Raw genomic sequence first — 25,943 nt, forward strand, 5'->3', positions numbered from 1 at the left:
GTCTCAGTCCAGGGGTGCTTTAGAGCTTCCTCTCCACCCCGGCCATGGGAAGGTGTGCTTTTATTTTTATTTTTTAATTTATTTTTATTTATTTATTTATTTATTTTTATTTTTTAATAAATCTTTATTCAGATTATTACAATTATTTCTCCTTTTTCCCCCCATAGCTCCCCTCCACCCATTTCCCACCCCACCTTCTGCCCTTATCTCCCCCCCACTGTCCTCATCCATAGGTGTATGATTTTTGTCCATTCTCTTCATGAACCCCCCATACCCCTTTCCCCCTGAGAATTATCAGTCCACTCCCTTTCTATGCCCCTGATTCTATTATATTCACCAGATTATTCTGTTCCTCAGGTTTTTAATTCACTTGATTTTTAGGTTTGCTTGTTGATAGATATGTATTTGTTGTTCATAATTTTTCTCTTTACTTTTTTTAATTTTTTTTTATTTTATTGCTTTTTTACAGAGAGGAAGGGAGAGGGATAGAGAGTAAGAAACATCGATGAGAGAGAAACATTGATCAGCTGCCTCCTACACACCTCCTACTGGGGATGTGCCCGCAACCAAGGTACATGCCCTTGACCGGAATCGAACCTGGGACCCTTCAGTCCGCAGGCCGACGCTCTATCCACTGAGCCAAACCGGTTAGGGCTGTGCTTTTATTGTAAACCAGGTGGATGTGCATTAGTTCCTCACCTGTGCGGCTCTCTAGTGGGATTGTTCTGCACATTTGGAACCCATGTTATTTCATTGTATTGCTTTAGGGCACAAGTTTCCTCCCCGGCTTTGTCATGTGGAAGCAGGTTTTCACTCCGTTTTCTGAAGAAGCACTGTGGTTGCCTTTGTCTACATGTGCTGTCATGAGGTGGTGGTTCCAGCAGCTGTCCCAAGGCCTTGGGTGAAGCAGAGCACTGCTGGCTGAAGGGCAGGGCCCAGCGGGCTAGCCTGGATGTTGCTGCTGGCATTGCTCTTTCATACAGTTTGAGCATTTCTGATAATGGCCCTGTAGCTGCTGGAACTAAAATAGAGGCCCTGGGGTTGAATTCTGAGCTCAGGTTCCAGAGTTCTTCCTGCTTCTCCACCGAGACCTCCAGCTCTGCCCTGGGGCCTCCTGGGAACTGAGATCCAGTCTGTCCCAACCACGGTGTCATTTTCCCAGTGGGACAGCCTGCAGGTGGCCAGCCATCGTCCTTCTGTGGAAGCCCATCCTTGCTGCTCGCTGTGACCTCTGGCCTGGGCCTCACCTATAGACAGGGCAAGCTCTCTGCAGTGACAGCAGTGTCGTATTGTCAAGGGAATTGGAAAAGCTAAAGGATGGTTTTGTTCCCTAAGAAAACCTAATGGCAGGGAGGAGCTTGGAGGAGTTCAGTGAGTGTGGACTTTTCCTTGGCTGTAGAGGCCGATTGTGAAGGGAAATCTCACCTGGAACCTGCACTGGCCAAGCATTCAGAAGCTGCTCTGGCCGGGGGCACTCCTGGGGGCTACTGAGGGGTTACTAGGGAGCCCTGCCGACGCCGACCCATTCTTGTCGGGAAGTGTGGGGACCAGCCGATGAGATGGCTGCTAGCATCTCTCAAACGATCATCCGGGGGGTTGTTTCTAACACACCTGCCACGGGAAACGATCATGTTCCAGTTCACCAGGGTGGCGTGTTGGCACGTGGTTTCTGATAGTAACCACATAATCCCAAACAGTGGGTTGTTTAAGTCAACAGGCTCATGAATTTGGGAAACTCCTGTCTGTGAGTCACTCATGGGTCATTCCAGATTATGGAAGAATCTCTAAAGAAGGTATGTGATGGGGTCTAGCTTCACCAATGATTTCTATCAAATGGGGTGAGAATCTGAAAAATGAGTAATTTGCTACACAGATGAGGACATGGGGTGGCCAAACACATTCCCTCACTGTTCACAGGGATCTGAATTGGGATCTGGGGGAGGTTCACATGAGGATGTGGGGGGGGGGGTGTGTGTGGCAGGGGGGGCACTCCGAATAGTTTGTTCCCAAGGGCACAACATGATTATCAGAGAACTAAAATGATGTTATTCCATCAGGTGCATCTTTTAAAATTTACATGGTTTAGAGCAGTGGTCGGCAAACCACGGCTCGAGAGCCACATGCGGCTCTTTGGCCCCTTGAGTGTGGCTCTTCCACAAAATACCACGGCCTGGGCGAGTCTATTTTGAAGAAGTGGCGTTAGAAGAAGTTTAAGTTTAAAAAATTTGGCTCTCAAAAGAAATTTCAATCGTTGTACTGTTGATATTTGGCTCTGTTGACTAATGAGTTTGCCGACCACTGGTTTAGAGAATTAAAAAGATGGAATTTAATATTTGGGTCATTAAGAGCACCTCTCTTAAGCCAAAGCAAGGCAATTATCCATGTGGTTCAGGCAGAAGTTCTATATAATTTATAGCAAATGGAGAATTTTTCTCATTGTAATTTAGAAACAACTTCCCCCTGCAGGCCCAAAGGGTCATGAAAATTAGAATAATTTAACTAGAAGGCCTCTTAACGATGCTTTTCCCTGTTGGAGGGTATTATGCATTTGTCTAGTGCACAGTGTGTTATAGGGCTGTGGCTAGCAGGGAAAAACATTCTCCTGTGTTTTAGATTCAGATGTTGAACAAAAATAAAGCGACTCACGCGAGGACTTCAGCATTAAAATGTATCTAGCCTAACCAGGCTCCCTTAAAGTAGGTGATTAAAGTCATTAGGAAATGGGTAAGAACATTGCCACAGTCTTTCCAGGGTAATTCTGTTCAGATTTCATCAGTGTTTCCAGTTCCCCCACAATGTGTATTTCAACACTGAAAGTACTCCAATTACATTAGAGAAATATGAAAATTACTTTAATTCCATCATTTTATTTTTAGAACATCAGGTATTTCTCAAATCCATTTGAAAATAAATATTTTAATAAATAGGACATAAATAAATATAACTTAGCTCACATGCCTTCATGAACACACCATTATATAAATAAATATTTTAAAATAAATTATGCTTGAGTGTTTTGACAAACACTTTGATATAGAAATAGCTTATAAATTCTTGCTTTTCTAAAAAAAACACACAACAAAACACAGTGAATAAAACTTCCCTCTTTAGCAATTTGCTCATGAAAACTTTAAAAACAACCTATCCCTAGAAAATGTGGAATATACTCGAGGAAAGGACCCGTTTAAATAAAGTAGTTACATGTTCAACTTTTGGGTGGTTGACTAATGTAAACAACAAGAAAATTACTAGCTTAAGTAGGATCAGATCAAGCCACCACCTCCCACACAGCCTATAAAAATCACTATGGTTCAAATGACTTTAAGGTTGGGCGAGACCTGAGCCTTTTAGGAAGAATTCAGATAGCTCATCATCCTGTCGATAGTCACTACGCGGATTCGGAAAGCGTGGAGAAGGATGCAGAGCTTGACTTTCGTCTTATAAAGATCCAGTTCTTGGAGGGAGGGTTTCAGTGGCACAGCCGCACTGTTGAGATTCAGGGCCTAGGAGGACAGATAATGAGCATGGCATATAGGGTATTACAAAATTGAAGCATTCACCCATAAACATGGGGGAAGCCAACACGTGTCTCAGAGCCTGCAACCCACCCCCTCATTACATCCCCTAAACCCAATCCACTCTCCCAGCCAGATGGCCAGGCAGAACCTGAAAGCAGAAGTTCTCATGATCCAAGCACATGTATCTTCATTGAGCTTGGAAGAGACCCTTAAAGCTGTTTCAAATATCATCAGTGTTTTTTAAAATATACTTTTCTTGATTTCAGAGAGGAAGGGTGAGGGAGAGAGAGAGAGAGAAACAGCAATGATGAGAGAGAATCATAGATCGGCTGTTTCCTGCATACTCCCTACTGGGGATCGAGCCCACAACCCGGGCACGTGCCTTTATCTGGAATTGAATCTGGGACCCTTCACCCCGCAGGCCAACGCTCTATTCACTGAGCCAAACCAGCTAGGGCTGAAGTCTTTTTTAGAATAGGGAGGTGATGGATTGCTATTGATCAATACTCTCTATCAGTAACACACGTGTTTACTGCAGAAACTCATTTGTGTCAGATAAATAAACCTGGCAATGGACTTCCCAGGTTTAGCCCTTTGATCTGATAACTCAAAGCAAGACCTTATGTTTGCACAATGATCGGTAATCCCACTTATTCTTACAAAAAGCCTTAAAGAAAGGTAGGGTGGGTCAACTCCTCCCATTTTACATAAGGAGAAACTGAGGCACAGAGGTACCAATGGCTTTGGCATAGTTGTCTGATTACTGGTAGAAATGACTTCAGTGCCCAAATCACCTCTTTGTCCTGAAAATGAAATTATTATCTACAATTCTGTAGATGGTAAGATTCTTTGATGCCACATGATGTTCGGTGCCTATCAAACAAGTAATATGGTGAAAGAAAGAAAGAGAGAAAGATTCCTTTTCAGACAATGATTTCTGACATTATATTTTTATCCCATGCCTGGCCACCAAAGCACTCACTTTGCTGTTTCTTATGTGAATACTAGAGGCCCGGTGTATGAGATTTGTGCACTCGGGGGGCTTGGGGGTGGGGGGTGGGATCCCTCAGCCTGCCAGCGACCTGTCGCAGTCCAGGTACCCTCGGGGGATGTCCGACTGACGGCACAGGGAGTGGGCCCAAGCCTCCTTAGCACTGCTGCAGAGGCTGGAGAGGATACCAACACCACTGCTGCACTTGCCAGCCGTGAGCCCCCTGTGGGAATGCACTGACCACCAGGGGACAGCTCCTGCGTTGAGCGGCGGCCCCTGGTGGTCAGTGCGTGTCATAGCGACCGGTTGTTCTGCCGTTCAGTCAATTTGCATATTACCCTTTTATTACATAGGATTCCTATGTTTTGTATTAGAATTGTATGCTATGATGACTTGGAAACTATAAACTACGTTCTTGTCTCTGAGTAACGTCGTGGCTCTCCCAGGCGATAGGCCATTTTTAAATTTCATTCACACTTTGGTTCAGAATGGGTCAGACCCAGGCACTTGCTCTGCTTGTTTCCTCTGGTTAAATGTGCAGATGTGCAGGCGGGCCCCTCAGGCATGTCCTGGAGCCTTTACAGGTGGGCAAGAAGTGTAGTGCGATCCCTTTGGTGGGGGCTTAAGTCCTGGCTCTGCCATTTGGAAGCTGTCTGACCTCGGATAAGTGACTGTCTAAGCTTCCGTTTCCTCCTTTGTACAGAACCCATATGGTTGCTGTGGGGATGACATTAAGAAAATGTGTGAAAACATTTGCAGAGAGCCTGGTGCATACCACTTGGTCAACAAATGGGTGGCTGCTTTTCTAAATATGTGCTACTCACGTCTGCTCTTCTCTAGGGCAGCGGTCGCCAACCTTTCGGACCTCACGGACCACCAGTGGTCTGCGGGCCACCAGTTGGTGACCGCTGCTCTCGCGGACACCCTCAAGGCTATAACTCTGTAGGGGCTTTAGGAGAGGGCATTTCAGGCCTCTCCCAATCCAGGAAGGGCTGACTGTATACCTTTTCATCTGGGACTCTGATTGGCTGTCTAGGCATGAACAAGGTGCTCTCACTGATTGGATGAAGGCCTTACCTGCATCAGCTCATCAATAGCTGCCAACATGTTTTGATCCAGAATGATCTGCTTCTTAGGATCCATCAGAAGCTTTGCATTCATGGCCTTGAATTCCACCTGGTACATCTTCAAGTCCTCATAGATACTACTGAGGCACAGGGTCTGGGCGATAGGACAAATTGGGGAAGAAACCATTGAGATGAGCTAGAAGTGTTTTCCTCCCTGCTCTCCCCCCCATTGCATTTGAGGAAAAAGTTCCGTGTCTCACCGTCATAAAAGATGCCTTTCTGGAGGCCAGGCAACTCCCATTCTAGAAGAAAAAATAACCAGACATCAATCAACGGTATAAATTCATAAAATGGGTTGAAACCTTCAGTTTTCTGACTTACGGTTATGAAAGCGATCTCTCTGGAAACCAGGCAATCCTCATTCTAGAGAAAAAAAATTACACATCAAAGATATTAATTCTTAATATAAAGTTTTCTGACTTTTCCTCTCAAACATATGTGTTTTTTTTTTATTGTGGTTAAAAATAACTAACAAAAGTCTTAACTATTTTTAAGTGTCCAGTTCAGTGGTGTTAAATATATTCACATTATGGGAAACCATATCTGTTTTTATCAATTTTTCTCAAATCTAACTTTGAAGTGGCATCTGTTCAAGTTTTCATGATGGCAGAGACCAGAAACATGCACATTTCTGTAGGAAGATGAAGTTCGATGCACGGCCTTTAACTGCATGATGCGCTTGGGAGGGATGTTGTCCCTACCGTGGTTAATTCCAGCGGCAGGCAGGCTTCCACGGTGCTGGTTTTATCTTCTGTGATATCTTCATGATCAACCTCTTCAGAAGTGCAGGAGTAAAATTCTAACGTTTGTCTGGCCTGTGAAAGTCACACGGAGAAACCCAGTTTATAACATTAATACGGTACCTGGCTCCCCCTACCCTGGGGCGACAGCAAAGCCCCTATTATTCCTTTGACCTGTAAGAAATTCTGGGTGTTCGGAAGACAAAAGGAAACAGGTCATTTACACTCTCTCTCCCTCTGCTTTTAGGACGTGTTTCCCTGGATGACATGCTTTTCCACTGTGTAAACACTATAAACCATTTCATCGGGCTGTGCTAATCAGAATCTCCGCCATGCTGTGACACCTGCTCCTGGTGAAGGCATTTTTTGCTTCTGACAAAGCGCCTGTGTTTTATGAATATCTTTTTTTTTCAATTATAACTTGGGGAACTGTTAAGGTCACACCTTGATGGATATAACAAACATGCAACCGTAAAGACAAATTGAGATTTAATTTGTGGTGTGCATGTATACACACACACACACACACACACACACACACACACACGGCATTTTACAAGCACCTTGGAAAGCATTGTTGAATATAATAATGAATTTATCTTAAGAAGTTGATGACTTTTTGATTGAAGATCGAGATCCTTTTCCCACTCTGCAAGCCTGGTGTGTGCCAGGCACTGTGCTAGGCACTGAGGAACATGACAAAGAGGAGGCCTATGTTCTGTCCCCAGGACTCCAAGTTCATCCAAGGGGACAGGCAAGTGCCCGCATGACTAGGAGCCAGGTCAGCAGGAGAGAAGAGCTGAGAAGGATATGAAGGCTCTGAGGAGGAGGTGGAAAGGGAAGCAAAGATTTCGCCAGAGATGGCACATCTGCAATAGGAAGATTAGCATGTTGGCCAGCAGAGGAGGGGGAATTTCAGGCAGAGGGAACTACATGAGCCAGGAATCGAAGCTTGAGAGTGCAGAACGTGTTTGGAAACAGACAGTAAAATCCCCATGTGTGCCAGGCAGAAGAATGCCCGCCTCCCCCGCCCCCCCCCCCCCCGCCCCCGACATACACCACCCAATAGATCCACCTCCCAACCCCTGAAACCTGAGACTATGTGGTTACAAGGTAAAGGGGGATTAAGGTTGCAGATGAAATTAAGGTTGCTAATCAGCTGGCCTTACAATAGAGAGGTTATCTTGGATTATCTGGGTGGCCCAATGGTAAGTGAAAGAGGGAGGCAGGAAAGTCAAGGTCGAAGTGATGCAGCATGTGGAAGACTCAATTGGCCATTGCTGGCGTTGAAGATAGAAGGGGGACACACCCCAGGGCCATGAGCAGCCTCTATGAACTGGAAAAGGCAGGAAAAAACAATCTCTCCGGTCTCCAGGAAGGGTTACAGCGTGGCTGACACTTTGATTTTAGCCCAGTGAGACCCATTTTGGATTTCTGACCTCCAGGGCTGTCAGATCATACATTTGTGTTGGTTAAAGCCACTAAGTTCGTGGCAATTTGTTCCAGTAGCCATAGAAAAATGAATACACTATTCCTGGAGATGCTCACACAGACCTGGGCAGCCACTAGCCTGAGCCGGTTGTAAAACGTTAGGTTTGGCAATGTGGGCCCACTGTTATAGTTCTCCGGATCTTTTCAAGAGGAGTTGGAAATTCGGTTTCTTTTAGGAAAAGACCACTTTTTTTTTTTCCAATAGCATCAAACTAAAAAAAATCGAAATAAAATATCAAAGACATGGGCCGAACTCTATAAATCTGTGGGCTGGATACGGACTGTGAAGGGCAGACACTGGCCACCTGTTCTTGGCAAATTTGACACAGGAATGATATAAAAAAACATCAGACCGAGTTCTGCAGCCCCTTGACCTTTAGTGCGACACCTGGGACAGAGCCAGCCTTTTCATATAAAGCTTCTATTTAAATTGGAGCGCCTACATTTTATCCGTATTGAACCGTTCTCCAGGAACCACAGCACTTATCTCGGTAGCGCTCCTCCGGTGAGCTGCCTTTTTAATTAAGATTGATTGAACTGTGCGGAGCCGTTGGCAGCGCATCATGAAAGATAAGGGGAGAAAAGAGTTCTTTCAGAAGGCCTTGTGGCACTGAGCTTCTTTTAAGATACTCGTAAAACAACAAGCTGAAAATATTCAAGACAGATTTACTAGAGAGCAGGAAGGCAAAAGGATGTCTTTGAAAACATCCATCTTTGGCCAGCGCAGCAAAAGCAATAGCTCCTGGAACACTTTTAAAAGAAAAAAAAATTTTTTTTTTTTGCATTAAAACATGAAACCTGAAAAATGAATGAAGCTGTAAATAAAATTAGATAATTCTCTCCCTAGAAAATGAAGGCTGGGCGTGCACCGTCGCAGCTTCTCTGAAACACGTTGCTCTGACAACCAACCAAGTCACCAGACTGAGAAGCTGGCGAACAGCGTGAGGGGCAAGTCTCATTCATCTCTGTAGCCCCCGGAGCGAGGAGGCTGCACCGAATAACGGTTTGCTGGATTGATAAGTGTGTCAGAGAAACAGTGTGGGCCCGGCACAGTTAATTCCATCTCTGTTGGCAGGCTAGAGGGAACACTGTAAATATCCACTTCCCTCTGTGTAGACACAGCCCAAAGGAATGCCATTATAATTTATTACCACTCCTGCTTTCTCTGGAGACACAATTTCATTGAGACTCTTTAGCTAATCGTCAGGCCATTTGTAAAGGCCCCTCTTCCTCTCTTGACAGCCCCTGACAAACTCCCACCAATTCCCTGCAGGTGACCTGGGGTTTGGAGAGGCCCCTTCCCTAGAGAGGCTGCCAAGTGGGAGCAAGGACATGGAAGAGCTCACCTTGTGAAGCGTGCTGCTGACGGCCTTCAGCAGGTTCTGGGCGTGGCGGAGGCACGGGAACATTCCAGGGCCTGCTGTGGCTGTGGAGGGGAGGTTCCTGGCCAAGCTGAGGTGGAGAAGGAGGCCCAGAGGGACTGCCAGGAGGAGGCCTGGAAGGGAACGGGGCAGCAGCTGAGGTTGTCTCCCTGATTTGGCCTGCTTCTCCCTTCCACCGGTTCTGGTTGTCTCCACCCATCTACCTCTGCTGGACGCCAACCTCCTTCCACCCTGGAATCTTCCTGAAACACCTGAGCGATGCATCAAGTCCCTGAAAGGCAGTGCTCTGTTCTAAGCTGAGACACCAACTTTCTGCAAGGAACCCCAATGAGCGCAGACAAGGGTATTGACTCAGACCTCAAGAAGACGTCTCCATTTCTCTAGTGGGAAACTGAGGCCAGGTGGTGAAGTGACTGGCCCAGACTCACGACCCAGCGTTTTGGAAACAGTGGGGTGACAAAGCCTCAGTGTGCAGTGGGCTGGGAATCTGCCCTCTTAGAGCTGTAGCTGAGGGACCCTGGGCAAGAAACTGGCCCGGCCCGTGTGGCTCAGTGGTTGAGCATTGACCTATGAACTAAGATCAGAGTTCCATTCCCGGTTGGGCACATGCCCGGGTGGTGGGCTCGATCCCCAGTAGGGAGCGTGCAGGAGGCAGCCAATCAATGATTCTGTCTCATCATTGATGTTTCTCTCTCTCCCTCTCCCTTCCTCTCTGAAATCAATAAAAATATATTAAAAGAAAAAAGAAAGAAACCACCCCCTGGCGCCCCCGTTTCTCACTTGTGAAGTGGGCATAACAATACTTCACTCAAGGGGCTGTTTCAGGACCAAAAGAGCCCATGTCCCTTTCAGCGCGTGGAAAGCAAGCGATGAAGTCTCCGGCCCCCTCCCTTCTTTCCCCTCTAACTGGAACCTGCTGCTTGTTTGCAGCTCCCCGGGAGCGGTACCGAGTTTCTGCCTCCTCTTACCGGCGCCGTCCCTCCCCACCCGAGCCGAGTCTCCGGGGTACTCACTGCGCGGGGGGCGCATGCTGAGCGGGCGCGGAGCGGGCACTGCGCGGACACTGACAGCAGCGGCGCGGACCGCTGGGCGCAGCAGGTGAGGGCGGTGGTGGGAAGCCGACCCAGGGGGTCACATTTTTATAATTGCCCGGAGGCGCGCAGGACTTTCCCCAACTCAGATCACTTGCTTTCTCTCTCTCTCTGTCTCTACCTCAGCTTCTCGGTGACACGTGGAGCTGGGCCCGCGGGGCTGGCGGCGCTTTCGGATTAACTCCCCCGGGCCCCGGCCGCAGTCGTTCGGGACGGCCCCGCCGCCTCCGTCCCGGCCCGAAGCGAAAGCGAAAATTCGCGCAGAATCGCCGCCGCACAGGGCCCCCCGGGCATGCCCGACCCCCTGCCACCCCCTCAGTTCCGGGTCTCCGACGCCCCGGCCCCCAAATCCCAGTACCCAGCCCTCACCCCTCCGCCTGCAGCGCCCCCTGCTGACGGAGCGCCTAGTAGTGCTACCCGCTTTCCATCTAGTATAGTGAGGATGTGCCCCGATGGCACCCGCCCGCCAGGTTCAGGATGGGGTTGGGCAGTTTATTTATTCGTTCGTTAGCTCATTCGTCCGTCCGTCCTCCGTCCGTCCATCCACCCATCTATCCATTCTTATGGTCTACAATGTGCCAAGCGGCCGTTGTGCCCGGAGCGAACATCTAGCGGTGAAGAGATCCCTTTGGGGCACTCCCATACGGAATCTGACTCAATGTGTCCTGCCCATGGGTACTATCTTAAACATGAAAAGGGATGAACCCAGACTACGTAATAACCCACTGTTTTCAAGAATCCAGATTCTTACAGAGTCCAGGAGAGAATCGTGACAATGTAGTGGGATGGATACTCAGCTCCTGGGAGGAGAAGCCCAGAGAGAGAGAGCACCTCAGCAGCAGCAATGGGGGTGAAGCAGCAGCAAAGGCTCCCAAGAGCAGAGGTCCCTCCTCAAGGCCATCCCCCCACCCCCCAACCTGAGCGTTGAAGGATGAATAGGCCTTGGACCACTTCCAGTGGAATGGGGTGCAGGTTCTAGGTAGGGGGAACAGTCATCAGAAGCACAGTCAGGGAGGGTAGGGGAAGTGGCTATCTAGGGGTCCTGCTGCCAGGGTGGGAGACTGGACAGGATGATGAGGCTGTGCCATGAGATTGGTAGATGCCATGAAAAGGAGTTACATTCTGCTGAGGGTGGTGGGAGCCTTCTAGAGCAGCGGTCACCAACTGGGGGTCCCTGAGGTCCGAAAGGTTGGCGACAGCTGTTCTAGAGTGTTAGGCAGGATATATGGTCTGATTTGCATGATGCAGAGATTTCTCCAGCAGTAGCATGGAGGATGGATCCCAGGAGTCAGGAGTGGAGCGGAGGGAGCAGTTGGGGGTGTGTGGCCAAGGCCCCATTTAGAATGGAGAACAAGGGTGGACAGAGAGGGGCCAAGGCTGGGTAGCTCCTCAGGTGTAAGGGCCAGACAGACACTGAGAATAGCTGAATGGAGGATGTTCCAGGTCCTGCACAGGGGTTACTGGAAGAGGGGCGTGAGATTGGAGGTGACAGTGAGAAGTTCCATTTTGGATGTGCTGGGTTTGAGATCCTGTGGGACTTTTCAGTTCACTCATTTCTACCTAAGCATTAGTCACCCTGGGTGTCTATGAAAGGGAAGGGTGTGTTTGGTCACCCGCTCAAGGCTTCTGAAGGGTCACACTGCACTAAGGTCGCAGGACTTCTCTATGGAGCCTCGGTGTCCACCATTGTACAGATTCACCAGTCTTGGATAGGGATAAGCCTTTAGGAATATAGGAGAGAAGAGTGGGTGTTTCTTCTTCCTCTCCTCTGGATCTGCATTGGCATCGGGGTAGATGAGATCACTGTAAGCCCTGAGATGCTACTATGAACACTTGGCTGGGCCAGCCTCTCTGAAGGTGGGCTGATGAAGCCAGTTAGGAGAAAGCTATATTAGCCCCTGGTCTGATTCCAGCTCTCTCAGTTGTTGGCATCAGTGTCTCCCCCGCCCCCCGACATTTGCTTGAAGATAATGAGGCTTCCACCTTAGGGACTTTTAGATGTGTGTAAAGGAGAGCAATAGTTGATCACTAAGCCTCCTTCCAATGCTACTGTCTGAACTCCTCCATGGGGATAGAGACCAATGGGTTGTCAGAAGCAATTACATTTAGCAGATTGCGTAAAGCAAATGACAGGTGCAGAGCTGTGTTGTTGCTATAGGGTTTAGAATGCAGTTAAATATACTTCAAAGTCCGAAGTCAAGTTTATCACAATTGAGCTATTTCTCCCCTGGAAGGCCGTCTCCGATGGAGAAGTAATTTCCGTGGCATATGTAAGCACAGGCCTCTCTGCTCAGAATGTAGTCTTGGCCACCAGACTCAGTTTCTAACCTGTTCTTTTGTGAAACAGTTCTCTGCACATCCTGTAGCCAAGATAAAATGAAAAACTTTCTACATGAGGCATTATTGGAGCCATGATCACTACTACATAGTGTCTGTCATTGTACTGGATGTCTTGGCCATTGCTATAAGGAAAGAAAAAGACACGAGAGGTTTACAAATTGGAGAGGAAAAAAACACATTTTTATTATTTACAGTTGATGTACAGAAAAGCAACAGAAACAACAGAGCCAATGGTAGAACTTCCCTGGATACAAATATCAACTTAGAAAAATCAACTAAGTTCTCTACATCAGCAACAACCAATCAGAAAATCTATAATAATAAAAGCATAATATGCTAGTTAAACCAGATGTCCTTCTGTATGTCCTTCCGGACGACCTTCTGGATGAAGCTGCAGCGGGCGGGGGCCCAGGCAGAGGCGGCTGTCGCGGCGGGTGGGGCTGAGCCCCTTGCACGAATTTCGTATATTGGGCCTCTAATATAATAATAATAATATACCAGATAATACATAAATAATGAAAAAGATACTACTCACAGTTGCAGTCAAACTATATAAAGTAACTGCCTGTAGGAAGAGAGGGAATACAGAGGTTAAGAATATGGATTCTAAACTATTTGAATCCAGGTTTTGTTACTTGTGGTGTTACTGTGTGTTCTTGGGCAAGTTACTTACCACTCTGGGTTCAGTTTCCTCATTTGGAAAATGGTGATAATAAAATACCCATATTTTTGGGTTGTATTTATTACCATGAGTTAGTGTAAGTATAGAATAGTCTTTGGAGGAAAATTTAAAAGTCTACTCAAGAACATAGAATGACTTAAGTGAAATGGAAATACATTCCATATCCTTGGGTGAAAGATCTTAATATATAAAGAACTCAATATACAGTCTCCTTTAGTTAACTTATATACTCAATGGAATCCCAATACAAATTACAAATAAACTTTCTGAGGAACTAAATAAAAACCTATTCTAAAATATATAACAATAAAAGCCTATGGATAAAATCTAAACTAAATTTGTAAAGGAATCATAAAGATGTGGAACATGAAAATATATTTCAAAGCAATAGTAATAAAATTAGTGTTTGTCAAAAGAACACTAGTAGAACTACTATTAGTTCTACTATGGAATATTCAGCCAAATGAACTATTGAAACAAAAATAGAGAAACTAGAATGGACTCGTATGTCTGGGTATTTAGTATGAGGTACAGATTAATGAGGGAAGCATGGATTATTAGTAGAAAGTGCTCCATGTGTGGTGAAAAATAAACTAGACTCCAACCTAAAACAAAATACAGAGGTGAAGCCATTTGTAAGTGGATTAAAGAAAAAATATGAAAAATAAAATTACTACAGTAGAAGGAGGAAATGTAGGAGACTATGTTGTCACTCAAGGATGGGAAAGATTTTTTAAAAAACATCAAAGCCCCAAGCCATAAGGCAAAAATACTGATAAATTTGATTACATAAAAATTAAGAATTTCTATAGTATGATTTCCTGTTAACCATGGACAAAGTTAACAGTCAGCTGGCAGATTAGGAGAAGATATTTTGCAACGCCTAAACCCAATAGGGAAGTACCCAGGAACGCCTGTAAACAAGAAAGAAAAAGACAGAAATCCCAGTGAAAATGGGCAAAGCCTATGGACAGGATTTACAGAGAGGAAACCCCAAAGGCCAACCAGCATCACGAGATGCTCAGATATATTATAATCAGAAAAAATGCAAATGAAAACAAGAATAAGATATCACTTTATAACTATGAGACTGGCAAAATAGGTGCATGGATACTGACAAGTGTTGGTGGAAATACAGGATTCCAGGATCCTTTCTATAATGCAGCAAGTAGACAGATGAGCTAAGTTGGAAGGCATTCTGATATAGCTTGGTCAGATTAAGTATGTGCACACCTGAGGACCCAGTGTTCTACCCTGGGAATGTTTCCAAAGAGATTCTTATCCAGGCTCCTAAAGAGACATGTGTGAGGATGTTCATTAAGTCCCTGTTTGTAGTGGTGGGGAGCTGGAGGCCCTGTAGTTGCCCACCACTGGGGCAGTGGGTAGGTAAAATGTGAGGGATCCATTTCATGGAATATTCTGCAGCAGTTATAGTAACGACTGGATGTACATGCAGCAACATGGGTAGATCTTAAAAACATAATACTGGGTACAGATATAAGGTAAAAACAGAGTAAGATCTGTTTATAATAAACCCCTTGGAGTCAGATTTGGTTTGGAATTTTAAAATTTTGGATTTTAGAAAGAGAAGAGGCAGCATTTCATGATGAAACACAGTGTTTCTGCAGCAACATGTAGGGATGGTTATACTAAATGGATAAGGAATATAAATAATCTCCTGTGCCTTGAGTTAGATTTTGCTGCTGAGTTTGAGAAAATATGTTTGGTGTCCAGAACTCTGTAGGTTTCAGAAACGTGAATAAGTGATTGTGGACCTCTATTTATTTAAATAAGAAGAATATATTAAAAATGATACACATCACACAAGGACACTTACAAACAGAAAGATACATGTTTAATATATTAGGATAGATCCCACTGAGGAGTGAGGAGGCCGAGAATGAGAAATGGGGATAAAGAAAAGAAATACATGAATACCTGCAGACACACGTATAAGAGAAGGGGCTGCTGATGGCATTGATTGAAGAATATGATCAATTTAATTTTCTTTATCTAGAGTCTTTAGAGCTATGAAACAACACCCTTTGTAAGCAGTTAACTTGACATAGTTGTTGGCAAACTTCAGTTGTAATTTTGTACATTCAGAAAGTTATTTCTTTCCCATTAACTTTGAGTAATGGGCCAACCTGGTAGTCTAGCTTTATCTTGTGAATCAGATTATGTAATGTAATATGGGATTTCACATAATAGTTTCAACACTGGGAATCAAGGGTCTTTTTGAGAATTTGGCACAATATATTAAGGCCCTATATCAGGGGTTCTTGACTGGAGGCAATCTTGCTCCCCAATGTATGGAGACATTTTTGGCTGTCATAATGGGGGAAGTTGCTACCAGCATTTAGTGGGTAGAGTAATGAAGCTAAAGGCTGCTAAACATCCTACAGTGCACAGGATAGCCTTGCCCAACACCCAAATTATCAGTAGTGCTGGATTGAGAAACACTGGCCAATATGAGGCCAATAAGTAGCTCAGGTTGCCTGCCTTTATCATTATTCTTGATACATAGACAGATCATAGTCATAGGCCCTGAACAGAAAACTTTGGGCTCTATGTTTAGTGCCATAATTTAGAGTGGCAGCCCATCTTTGGAAGAAGTGAGTGTGATCCCAAAGGGGCTTATGATCAGTTGAAACTGTAAATGTGAATCTGTAGGTAGGTACTGTCAACCCTAGAGTCCCTTATAAGGTAACATAGCAAGGACTCTGCTGTTAGCTTGCCTGCAGTTCTGTTCCATAGGTGTCATTGAATTTGAGCATAAATCAACCAGTGCTTTGATGCCATCTGACAGTCTGGGTCCAGTACAGCTCTAATCCTGAAAGGTGACCTATCAGGGTAAGAAGCAGAGCTTTATGTTCCTTATTGCATAGCAACCCCAAGCATGATATGCTGATGAGGCTGGTTCTATGAGGCTGGTTCTTTGGTGGTGAAATGTTTCAGCAGCAGGGGGAAAAATAGTGAGCGGAACCAGAAAGTGGTAGAGTAACTTCGAATCTATGATCAAAAGACCTAGGTTCTATGTGAGCATGAACAAACCACTGTGTTTCCTAATTTCCATATCTGCAAAATGGCGATGGCAACCTCTGGTGGTCTAACTTTACCTTGTGAATCAAATTATATAATGAACAGGTAAGAATTTTTTAAAGTGGCCTGGCTGACGTGGTTCAGTGGGTGACCTGTGATCCAGGAGATCTTGGTTTGATTCCCGGTCTGGGCACATGCCTGGGTTGTGAGCTCGATCCCCAGTGTGGGGAGTGTAGGATGCAGCCTATCCATGATTCTCTCTCATCATTGATGTTTCTCTCTCTCTCTCTCCCTCTCCCTTCCTCTCAGAAATCAATAAAAATATTTTAAAAAAAGAAAAAAAATGAATTTTGTAAATTGGTAGCATGTCATCACTGTGAGATAATCACTATACAATGAGAAAAGTAGTTACCATTTTTAGATTAAGACACACACACACACCAGCTTCTTCTACAACTGCCTCTTTGCACTCTTCACAATGTTAAGTGACAACTTCCCAATGAGGGGGAAGGTGAGTCTTAAATATTCACAACACACTTTCTATAGGCAACATCCATATGTTATCAATACTGTCTTGAAGAATCTCAAAAATACTAACAATGGGTTTCAAGAAAAAAATTCCAGGAAAGGTGCCATTATTGCTTATTGATGCTCCAGTATAAAGATTTTATTAATTTTGCAAACTTTTCTGCATCTTGAGTCAGTTTAACAAACTCTCTGGATATGATACAACTCCTGGACATTCAGCCTCATGAATGATAAAATCACCTGATACCTAGATAATACAAATAAAAGATTGATGAATTTGGCTATATAAAAATTAAACATTTCTGCAAAGAAAAGATACCATAGATAACATTTAAAGACAAATATTAACCTAGAAAAAAACACTTGCAATAGCATATGGCAGACCAAGGGTTAATGTCCTTAGTATGTAAATATGTACATCACCAAGCAAAAAGGCCAACAATACAATGCAAAAATGGACAAAGGATATGAGTAGACAGTTCAAAGAAAGAGAAATACAAATTACTTATAAATATATGAAAAATAGCTGCACTCAAAATTAAAGAAATGCAAGTTAAAACTACTAGATATGATTTTTAACTTATAATTTGTAAAACTAAAAAGTTTGATGATTTATAGATTGTGTGAGGGTATGTGGAAATAGGTTGCCATATTCTGTTGGAGGGAATGTAATCTAGTGCCATCTACTTGGAGGGTTAGTTGGCAATAGCTGTCAAAATAAAAAATGCAGCCCTAATAAAAAATGCACATAAACTTTCTCAGTAATTCCACTTCTAGGAATTTATTCTATAAACTAGTTTCACGTATATATAAAGACGGTTTTCATTAAAAGTATTATTTTTACCATCAAAACACTTGAAACACTCTAAATGTCCATTAACAGGGGATTGTTTAAATATAACATTATTGATCTTTTCAATGGATTACTAGACAGCTATTTAAAAACTTTGTTAGATTTATAGGTGTGATAGGAACAATCTTCATTATATGAAATGAAGGTTCAGATTAGTGTATAATATACTTCATTTGTGCAAGGAAACAGTATACACACATACATACACATATATACATGTAGATACAGGTATAGTATAGATAGAGATTTATACTCGTAAGAGCTTAGAAAATCAATGATCAATGGAGAGTGAAACTGGATCTTTGAAATAGAATGAAAACCTGATTTTATTGAATACCCCCTCGGTACTGTTTAAATTATTTAACATGCAAATATATCAGAGTTTTATTTGTCTTTGTTTTGATTTGTTTTATTTGCATTTTAAAAGATTGACTAATGGCAGGTGACAATGAACTGCTAAGACAGTTCCTAGGCCCATTCTGACAGTTTTTGAATAGAGAATTTCCTGTAAACTGCAGGATTCTTGCTGGATTGACAGTACAAACACTGAATCTGTGAGCTGAGGCAGGGGCTTTTGTGTCTGACTCCATCCATCCATCCGTTTATTCATCCAATTCATCCACCCATCTCCTCTCTTTATTTTTGAAGACTATTCTACACGTATGCTATGCACATTTAGATCATCCTTTTAATTATTATATGCACCAACATTATTATTTCACTGACTGGAACCTTTCTAGCCTATGGCCTGATGAAGTGAAAAGACCATGGGCTTTTCAGTCCGAGGTTAAAATCCAGCCTCCATCCATTTCTAACTGTGCAACTTGGGCAATTGCCTTAACTTTTCTGAATTCCTGTAAGACAGAGAGAAACACACCTCCCCTGTTGGGACGATTTGTTGGGATAATGCAAACAGGACAAGTCAGAGCCCTGTAACTCAGCAGCATTGCCCTTGGTGATTGCTGGTTTCCTTTTGTGGCATTGATTTCTAAACAGTGACTGATGAGGTTATTTTATTGATTTTAGAGAGAGGAAGGAGAGAGAGAGAGTGAGAAAGAGAGAGAGAGAAAGAGAGACAGATGGGAGAGAGAAACATCCAGCGGTTTTATCCTGCACGGGTCCCGATTGGGGATTGAACCCACAGCCTGGGTATGTGCCCTGACTGGGAATCAAACCTGCCACCTTTTGGTGTATGGAACGACACTCCAACCAAAGGAGCCACCCAGCCAGGGCCACCAATAAGGTTTTAAATAACCCCTCAAAGGCCCACCACAAGTCTTATTCTTCGGTGAGTACAAGGGTTGGATTAGGATTATGATGCTGTGTCACCCCTAATGTGGAAGGAAACAATATTCCTGGTCAAGATCATCCTTTGTTTGCTTCTTAAGAAACAATGAAAATTGCTTTTCAAACCAGACCCGAAAGGCAAGCTGGCTGGCATTAGCTTTTTTAAGTCCCCAAATAGCCATTTTAAATTATTTTATGTAGTCATTATTCATGTATGTTTAGTTTCCAGGGTTTTTAATTTCTCCAAATTCTTTCACCTTTTGTTTGCCTTAAATATCTTTATTTTGGATTAATTATTAAAAGATTTTTTTGCTTGCCCAGCTGACATGGCTCAGTACTTGGACATTGACCTGTGAACCAACAGGTCAGGGTTTGATTCCTGGTCAGGGCACATGCCCGGGTTGCGGGCTTGATACCCAGTGTGGGGTGTGCAGAAGGCAGCTGATCAATGATTTTCTCTCATTATTGATGTTTCTATCTCTGTCCCTCTCTGAAATCAGTACAAATAGTAAAAAAATATGTTTTTGCTTATGTTATTTTCTTTCAGCTACCATTGTTTCTATTTAGAAGTTGCTGTATTTTTGTTGTTTTTTATTGTTGCTCCTTTGAAGGTAATTTGTTTGGGATGATAGTCTGTCTGTTTATAGGATTTTCTTTTTCCCCTGGGAATTTGATCATGACCTTCCTAGATGTGTTTTTCTTTGCATTTATTGTGCTTGAGGTTTGCAGCACTTCTTGAATCTGTAACTTAATCCCTTTAAATTGATTATGGAAAATTCTCAGTCATTAAAGTATCATTTCTATTGCTCCCAACTCAATCTCCCTCTGGAACTCTTCTGAAACCCTGATTATACATATGTTAGACCTTTTCACAATGTCCTATGTGTTTTTCATGCTATTTTCTGTGTTTTCCTTATTTTTTGTTTTGATCTGCATGCTTCCAACTGGATATTTTCTGGCAATCTATCTTTCAGGACACTAATGCTTTCATCACCTGTGTCTAAAACTATTGTTAAATTAATTTATAGAATTTTTAATGTCAGTTATTGTATTTTGCAGTTTTAGAATTTCTAATTGGCTTATTTTATTTAGGGATTTCAGTTCTCTAATAAAATTATCCATGTTGTCATCTAATTTCTTGAACATATTAATCACAGTTATTTTATATTCTGTCTTATAATTCCAGTATCTGGATCATCTGTGTGTCTGTTTCTATTGTATATTTTTTCTCTTGTCCCTGTCTCTGTGTATGCCTGGTAATTTTTGATTAAATGCCAGATATTGTACATGAAAAGTTGTAGAGCTTCTTGATGATGTTAATTCTGGCAGGCAGTAGGATTAAATGTAGGGCACCTTAAACCAACCATGGAATACATTGATTTGAGGTTGGGTCTATATTGTTTATCCTTATTCCTATGAGTTTCACTTGAAAGCAGGAGTGTTTACGAAGGCCATCCTATTTGTTAGGCTCTAAATGTTCATGTTTATTTATCTAGCCCTGTGGTACTGTCATTTACTTGGTTTAATTTCTTAGTCTCTTCGTGGCCACTTTTTGTTCTGCTTTTCTAACTCTTAGCCTGTTCTGTCTACTAATTTGTCAAATATGTAGAGGCAAAAAGCAGCTCATTCTTCACTTTCTTTCACTCCAAGATCTTGGCATTTCAAGTTCTGGTTGCTTTGGTGGCCCTGAACATCAGTATTTGTCACTCCACTGAGTCTACCGAAACCTCTACTCACCTTCTCTGGTTTTTAATAGCCACTTTCTGCTCAGTTTCTCAGTACTATATTCATTATGTGTGTGAGTCAACAAATGACTCAATGGGGAATGTAGACTTATCTCAGTGAGTTTTCCTTCTTTCAGGGATCTTGACCCTTCAAGTCCTGATGTTGCTTTGGTGGCTCTTCAATGTTTTCAGTATATGTTTCAATATGTGTATATATATATATATATATATATATATATATATATATATATATATTGAATTTTATTTGGCTCTTATCGTTGTTCTCATGGGAGAATTTTCCATCAAGCTAGCCTGTCATGGCTGTAAATAGAAACCAAAGAGCCATTTATAAAAAAGGGTCTGCTCAGAGTTCCAAAGTTGAAACTCAACTCAGAGTGATTATGACAACTGATAGTGTCCTCCTTTTTAAAGATAATATATTGTCTTTAGAAGAGCTGTGATGGACATAGAATAATAATAATAACCTACAAGTTACGTATTACTATTATCATCTTCCTTTTTACAGCTAAGCAAACTGAGGAACAGGGCATCTAAGTCAGTCACTGAAAGTCATGTAGATAGTAAGTAGCAGTGCTGGGATTTGAATCCATATGGTCTGGCTCTTGAGGTCACTCTTTACAGAAGAGTAGACCTTCTAACAAGTTATTATTGAGAAAGTAATATAAGAAGCAATGAGAAATATATAAAGAGGCCTTTACACCATCATTATCCTTCAGAAATTCACAGACTCCTTCTCTAGACTCCTAGAGGCTTTGCACAGAGCTTGGCACATGCCGATTCACAATACAAACATTTTAATTTCTGGATTAGAGCTGAGGTCTGAAGTTATATTTCATTGTTTGTCCCTGCTGCTTTTCTTATGTTGTTGCAGGAATTCAGCAATGCATATAGCATTTGTGCAGATGAATGTTAGGGTGCAGAGTACGATTGTGTGAGCCAAAGAGGCCATTTGGGGCAAAATCTAGCGCTTTGCTTGTCAAGTTGTGATCTTGACTGCTGCATGAAGGAAGGGGTTTCTTTTTCTTATTCAGGTCAGGGCAACTCTGAGTTATAATTTTTCCTTAACCCATCTCACAGGAGGAATTACCCATCTTTTAAGGCCAAAACAGTTGGATAGGAAGATGTCTAAACTCAACTGTTTGTTATCATATACCTCTGTTTATTTGGTGGTCACTGCATGGGAAATTTACAGGTCTGATAATACTGATATCAGAGTAAAGAGAAGGAAAATAGGACAGGGAAACACTGGCCATATTTGACTTCAGAAAGGGAAAAATTGACTCAGTTTTCTGTTCCCAAATGCTACCTTTGGCGTCAGACCAAAGCTTTTTAATGAGTATTTCCAGAGAAGAAACTTCAGGTGAAAGCAGCAGCAACAATTTCATTTCCTCTGTTGTTTTTACAGTATGAAATGCCCCAGCGTTTCTCTCTTAAGTAATGACCCAAATTTACCCAATGTCAAGGAACTCCAAAGAATTGAGAACACGTTCTGTGTATTTATCTCACTGGTAGTTATAGCCTTTTATTTATTTATTTTAAAATATATTTTATTGATTTTTTACAGAGAGGAAGGGAGAGGGATAGAGAGTTAGAAACATCAATGAAAGAGAAATATTGATCAGCTGCCTCCAGTACACTCCCCACTGGGGATGTGCCCGCAACCAAGATACATGCCCTTGACCGGAATCAAACCTGGGACCCTTCAGTCCACAGGCCGATGCTCTATCCACTGAGCCAAACCTGTTAGGGCTAGTTATAGCCTTTTAGACAACAGATACAGAACAATTTTGAGTGGTTTCTCTCTAGAAGGTAAATACTTATGTTCCCATACCTAATAAATAACTAGCTTTATAAAAAGATTAAGGCAATGCATTGGCATAAAGCAATAGAAAATTATCTATTTTTGGTTTGAGTAGAGCTAAACTCACTTCATGGGACAGTTTTAGGGCACCCATCTGCTAAACAGCTTTTTACAAGTGCTTTCGTTTATCTTGGGATCATCTCAACCAATAATTCTGGGCATAGCCAAACCAAAAACTCACCAAATTCTACACAAAATTTCGACGGACCTTCTAAATTAATTGGAATGGCTTTTTCTTATTAAGTTGCTTAGGGACATTAAAAAAACCCAAAACCCAACATTGATCTCTATGGAGAGACTATGGCCAAAATGTACTAGGTGCCAATGAAGCCTATTTATGATGATGAAATACAAAGCTATTTATGTTGATTTCCTCTCTTTCTGGAAATTTTTTTTTTCCAAATTGAAGCCATTGCACCTTAAATAAATATGTTTCTCTTGAAATAATAAAGAACAATTAATCATTATTAAAATAATGTATAAAGGGCAGAAAAGCACCTTTGCTAAGATCTTCTTTGCCTCCAGGTGGTAATCAAATAGGCTACTATTTTAAGAATAATGAGGCTTTGTGTGTGGATACAATAATTGAGCGACTTCAGCTAATGAACATTTTTATTAAACAGGGAAGCTTAGTGCTTTTCTGGACTGTGTGTAGGGGATTTTGCATCCGTATATTACTCTGGCTAGGAAAGACTTGGGGAAGAGTGATCTTGCAGGTTACTGGCAGCAATTTTGCTAACATTTGTTGACTACATGTGATGGTGCCAGGGTGTGTACTAGGCAATTTTATATTATCATTTCATATAATCCTCATAATAACCCTGTGAGCTAGATACCATTACTATCCCCATTTTACAGATGAGGAAACTGAGGTTAAACAACTTCCCTAAGATAGTAGAGCTGGCATTTGAACCCAGCATGTCTTTGCTACTCTCTTAAAATATAATGGGGAGTGGGGGCTGGTTGAGGTAGCAGGAGGGGAGTGTATACAACCTTCCTGGAAAGCAGTTTGAAATATTTATCAAAAACCCTTTAAAATATATCATATATATATATACACCAAATAATTCCAAATAATTACACTTCTGACTTCTGAGATTCTCATTTAGGGCATTGATCAGAGATTTGAACAATGGTTATATAAATGTCCACTGCAGTACTGTTTGTAAGAGTTTATGATATAGATTGGAATACAACTAATTGTCCATAGTAGGCACATAATATAAATTATGACAATGGCATAGTTAGAACATTATGTATCTTGCTCTTTTTGTTGATATCAGAGAAGAAGGAAGAGGGAGAGAGATAGAAACATCAATGAAGAGAGAGAATCATTGATCGGCTGCCTCCTGCATACCCTGTACTGGGGATCGAGCCAGCCAGGCATATGCCCTGACAGGGAATCAAACTGTGACCTCCTAGTTCATAAGTTGACACTCAATCGTTGAGCCACGCCAGCTGGGCACATTATCTATTTTTTAAATTTGTTGTCAAGCGACAAAGAAAGATATAAAACTATATATGTATAGTATGATCATAATTATGTTTAAAATGGAGGGAAATCAGCAAAATGTCAACAGTGGCTATCTCTGGATAATGGATTACGGGTAATTTTTATGTTCATCTTTATGCTTTTTCAGTTAAAAAAATTTTCAGTAATGAGTATGAATTACTTTTATAACCAAAAGAAAATATTCTTTTGTTTAAACTAAAGAATAGTAAATTAGCCAATGTTATAATTTCCATTGTCAACAAATCACTTTTTTTCCTGGGCTTAATTTTTTAAGAAATTCATTTTTTTCTTACTGAGTCTTATTTTTTTCTGTGCAACTTCTGAAGCATCACTGTAGAGAAAATTGTCATCTCAGGCAGTTATTCTGTGGCAGAGGGAAGCACTGTATCTACTCAAACCTGCGACCTAAATGCTGTCTGCAGCTGCTCTCATTGGGCACATTTACGTTCCCTGACCCTCCCAGCAGACAGTGAGAAGACACCCAAAGGCCCAGCTCAGGAAGTTCTTATAATTGGAGAACATGGTCAGGATGTGTCCTTTGAAATGGACACTAATCAAATTAACAGAAGAGAGAACTTACAAAGTAAAGGTATCTTGAGAGAAAATTTGTGAACACATTCTTTTGTTTACCCAGCAGATGTTTATAGAATATGTTTCATATTAAAGATTCTGTGTTAGATGGCTTGGGGAAAGTTTATAAATTAGCCACGATGAGGCCATGTTGCTGAGGTTTTATTAGATGCCAGTGGGTTTCCAACTGGGAAGCAGAGAATCCCTTAGTTTAGTTAAGAGGCAGGCAAAAGAAGCTTTCAAGTCTGACTACAGTTAAGAGGCATTATAAGACCTCATAATAATACCTGCAAGGAGAGCTTAAGTCATCTCCCAGGTAGTCTTGCCAAACCCCAGGTGTAAGCGGGAAGGGATGGGGAGGAATACAGACATTCTAAAGAGTGTCTAATGAACGGAAGACTGAGATGTGGTGATTAAACAAATAAACGCAGACCTGATTCCAGCTTTCTCCTTCTCCTTTTAATATTTTCAGACTAGAATCTCATATTCCTTTGGTCAACATCATAATGAATCCAAACACCTCTGCAAATGGCCCGCAAGCCCCTCACAGACATGACTCCCCCTAATGTGCATCTTCTGGTCTGACCCAACTAATCTCCACCTACATTTCCCACGACTTCCTCTTGTTCGAGTCTCCAGAGACACTGCTCTTCCAACCTGGAAACAGGCCAGGCCTGTTCCCAGGTCAGATTTGTTTGCACTTCCTGTTCCTTCTCTCTGAACCACTGTTCCTCTAGGTCACTCACGTGTGTCATCACGTCTCTTCCTCCTGGTCCTGGCCCCACCACCTTGTGTAAACTGCTCTATTCCTTCCCCGCCCCCCATGACTCTCCAGCTCCTACTCAGTTTTATTTTGCTTACCACCACTTGACAGTATATTATATGTTTAGCTGTTTGTTTCTTATCTGTTGTCCTGCATTAGAATGTATACTCCCTGAGGACAAGGACTTTGTCCATTTTATTAACTATTGTATTACCAGCATATAGAGCAGTTCTTGGTACATAGTAGAAGCTTGAGAAATAGTTACTGAGTAAATAATAAATGAATGGATGTACTTTTCTGGGGGGCAGTTTGGGAATATGTATCCACACATAAAATGGTACATAACTTTGACTTAGCCAAGTCAACTTCTTAGATTTGTACTAAGGAGATAATTATGCCGGTGAGAAATGATATGTATA

At 42.4% G+C, this 25,943-nt stretch overlaps 1 protein-coding gene across 1 annotated transcript; it reads right to left on the bottom strand.

Annotated features, from left to right (window-relative positions):
* Nucleotides 1–3,347: 3,347 nt before the first annotated feature.
* IL12A (interleukin 12A) lies at nucleotides 3,348–10,590 on the bottom strand (the record flags this gene model as incomplete). The annotated part of the gene is made up of 6 exons (XM_080654420.1): nucleotides 10,263–10,590; nucleotides 9,214–9,362; nucleotides 6,338–6,451; nucleotides 5,837–5,878; nucleotides 5,587–5,730; nucleotides 3,348–3,503 (listed from the first exon to the last, which is right to left on the bottom strand). The coding sequence occupies exons 1-6, from the start codon at nucleotides 10,276–10,278 to the stop codon at nucleotides 3,348–3,350; spliced, it is 621 nt and encodes a 206-aa protein (XP_080510546.1). The 5' UTR covers nucleotides 10,279–10,590.
* Nucleotides 10,591–25,943: the final 15,353 nt, after the last annotated feature.

The sequence above is a fragment of the Plecotus auritus genome, assembly GCF_963455305.1.
Source record: "Plecotus auritus genome assembly, chromosome: 2".
Taxonomy (NCBI): domain Eukaryota; kingdom Metazoa; phylum Chordata; class Mammalia; order Chiroptera; family Vespertilionidae; genus Plecotus; species Plecotus auritus.